General features: G+C 43.9%; 1 protein-coding gene across 1 annotated transcript; it reads left to right on the plus strand.

Moving 5' to 3' along the window:
• Positions 1-576: 576 nt before the first annotated feature.
• On the plus strand, positions 577-2,139 carry LOC100717925 (protein Red-like). Its single transcript, XM_063246653.1, has one exon. It carries the CDS (start codon positions 577-579, stop codon positions 2,137-2,139), a length of 1,563 nt encoding a protein of 520 aa, XP_063102723.1.
• Positions 2,140-2,749: the final 610 nt, after the last annotated feature.

Below are 2,749 nucleotides of genomic sequence, written 5' to 3' on the forward strand. Positions count from 1 at the left end.
TTAGCAAAACATTTTTTGTGGATGGGACATAAAAATAATGTACACGAAATACGTGGCAGGAGACGTTTCTGGTGGTGTTTGTTGCAGTATTGAGAATTAAACCCGGAGAAAACTGAGCTACATCCTAGTTCTTTTACAGGGTCTTGTTAGTTGTCCAAGAGGCTGGCTTCTAGCTCTCTAAGCTCCCGCCCCAGCCTCCTGGATAGTTGGTTTTACATACATGCGCTGCTAGACCCAGCTGGAAGGTTACTTCTCCGATTAAAAGTGGCGGACGATTCCTGGCATGTAACTTCCTCCAAAGCGGAGCTACTTGCCCTCAGAGGGTAGCTTAGGCCAAATACACACATATTTGTAACTCACTGTCCGTATTAGAGTAAATTACCCTCCTTCCGACTCTCTGGGCACAGGCTGGAACCTGTGGGAGGCGGCAGGGGGCGGGGAGCAGGGGCGGAGATGGGGGGGCAAAAGCGGAACTGCGGGTGATTTTTGAGGTGCATTGTGGGAAATAGTTCAGTTTGCCGCTGTTGGAGCGTTAGCTTCTCTGATATTCGTTGGCTTTGAAAGCCCCCTGACACAATGTCGAAGCAAGATGTAAGCTGTTTTCCAGGCCTTTGGCCCCGAGTGGTCACCATGTGTATGATGAACCTCCCTCCCGCCACCAATCGAAGTTTATCACGGAAGAGTTCCGGAAACTTCTTGCGACCCCAAGGCCTACAGCTACCTCTACATTCACCTACACCCAGCGTCTCTTACCACAGCATGACGGGTGAGTTTCATGAGGATGGCGAACCAATTATAAAAAAGAGGAAAAAGAAAATTTACCTTGCCGACCTACATCCACGGGAAACTGGGAAGAAGAGAGAGGTAGCGAGGAAGTATCGAGACCGCGCCAAGGAACGCAGAGACGGTACGAACCAAGGGTATGCGGGAAGGGAGGCCAGCGCCACAGCTCCCTGTGAGACTGTGGGCCTTATGGGTGAGGCCGACTGCCCTGCCAAAAACAGAAGGCAGTTGCCCGGGGAGTCCCGATTCTTGGATAGTGACATAGAACATACCCGTTTGGTGAAAGGCTTGGATTTTGCTCTACTTCAAAAAGTCCGCACCGAGATTGCTAGCGAAGAGAAAAAGAGAGAATTTATGGAAAGGGTGCAGAAGGAAATCAAGGATAAGGATCCTGAAAATAAAATTGAATTTAAAACATCTCTGGGCCGCAGTATTTACCAAATACTTTTTAAGAACAAAGTGCATAAGCAGAATGACCTGTTCTTGCAGGGTCGCATGACTTATGTCATCAACCTGAAGCAAGATGCTGACTCAGATATCCCCATCACCCTTATCCAAGGGAAGCACAATTGCTCTGCCACAAAAGTCAGAAAGACCACGCTGACAGTAAAGGACACTATCATCAGCGAGCTCATCCAGGTCTTCTCCGATGCGAGGCAGCGAACCGATGGAAAGACATCACAGAATGATAAAGAGACACTGGAAGAGAAGAAACCTCCAGAAGCCAGCGTGAGCATCTTTAAAGACACTGGGGATTATGTACAACACATGACTAAGATGCTTCCGAACAAGGAGGTGGAAAGATGCCAGAAACAGGAGCATGGTAGAAAGAGAGATGGAGACCATAACCGACGGTGGGAGCGAGATCAGGACACGAAGAGAGGGGACACAAAGAAGCACAGCTACTTTGCTAAGACACAAAGAGACAATGAGCCCATAGACAAAGAATCTGGATCTACCAAGGGGTTCAGCAAGTCCATCAGTGAAAAGTTTGTGCCGTCTGCTGGCTGGGAGGATATGAAACTGCTAAAGAAGCCAGAAGTCAAAACACAGCTGGGAGATTTCTTTGACACATCCAATAGTTACGCAGAGTGCTACCCAGCCACAATGGATAACATGGCTGTGGATAGTGATGAGGAGGTGGAGTATAACAGGAGCTTCTTGAGTCACTGGCACTTCAATACCCAGGAAGAATACAAGAAGTACAGGAATAACAAAATTTCATCCAAAGCTGCATTCCAGTGTGACAGCAAGACATCTGAAGGACAGAAAACTAAGCACTGCAAGAAGACCACGGCAGAGTTTTGTGACCAACGGAAGAAGAGTGTGATCCTTGAAAAGATAATGAAAACTTAAGTCAAAAGACCAAAATTTTACTGTCTGGTTTGAACTGAAAAATCTCCACAAAGATGTGCTCTTTAGCTGTTGCTTTCTGCAGTTTCCATAAAAGTTATAAGCTTTTTTCTGATAAATATGTATAAATTTTTCTTTTATAATAATTTAATTTCTTTTATAATAATTAAAATTGGTTAACCTGAAAATAATAAGGAAATTATAGATATCATAATCCAGGTAGTAGAATACTACATGCCCATTAAAAAAGAATAAGAAAACAATAAGATACACCTCTACTTCCTGCAATGGTAGGATAGCCGAGATATTTTAAAGTAAAAGAAGCAGAAATATGTAGCCTGTTTAATTTTATTAAGGTTATATGATTGATAGGTATGCAGGAAAGTATAGATAGATCAGCTTTTATTACCTCTAGAGATTATAATTCGAGGGAAGAGAAACCACTTTTTCTCCCTGCATTTCTGTATTTTGAATTTTTTACAAGTATTCATTACTTTTGTGAATTTTTTAAATTAACATTTTTAGCCAGGCATGGTGGTGCACACCTATAATATCAGCTGGAAGGCTGATGCAGAAAGATCACAAGTTCAGACCCAGCCTGGGCAACTTAGTG

The sequence above is a fragment of the Cavia porcellus genome, unplaced genomic scaffold (genome assembly GCF_034190915.1).
Source record: "Cavia porcellus strain 051 isolate PalLab524CR breed Dunkin Hartley unplaced genomic scaffold, mCavPor4.1 scaffold_3, whole genome shotgun sequence".
Taxonomy (NCBI): Eukaryota; Metazoa; Chordata; class Mammalia; order Rodentia; family Caviidae; genus Cavia; species Cavia porcellus.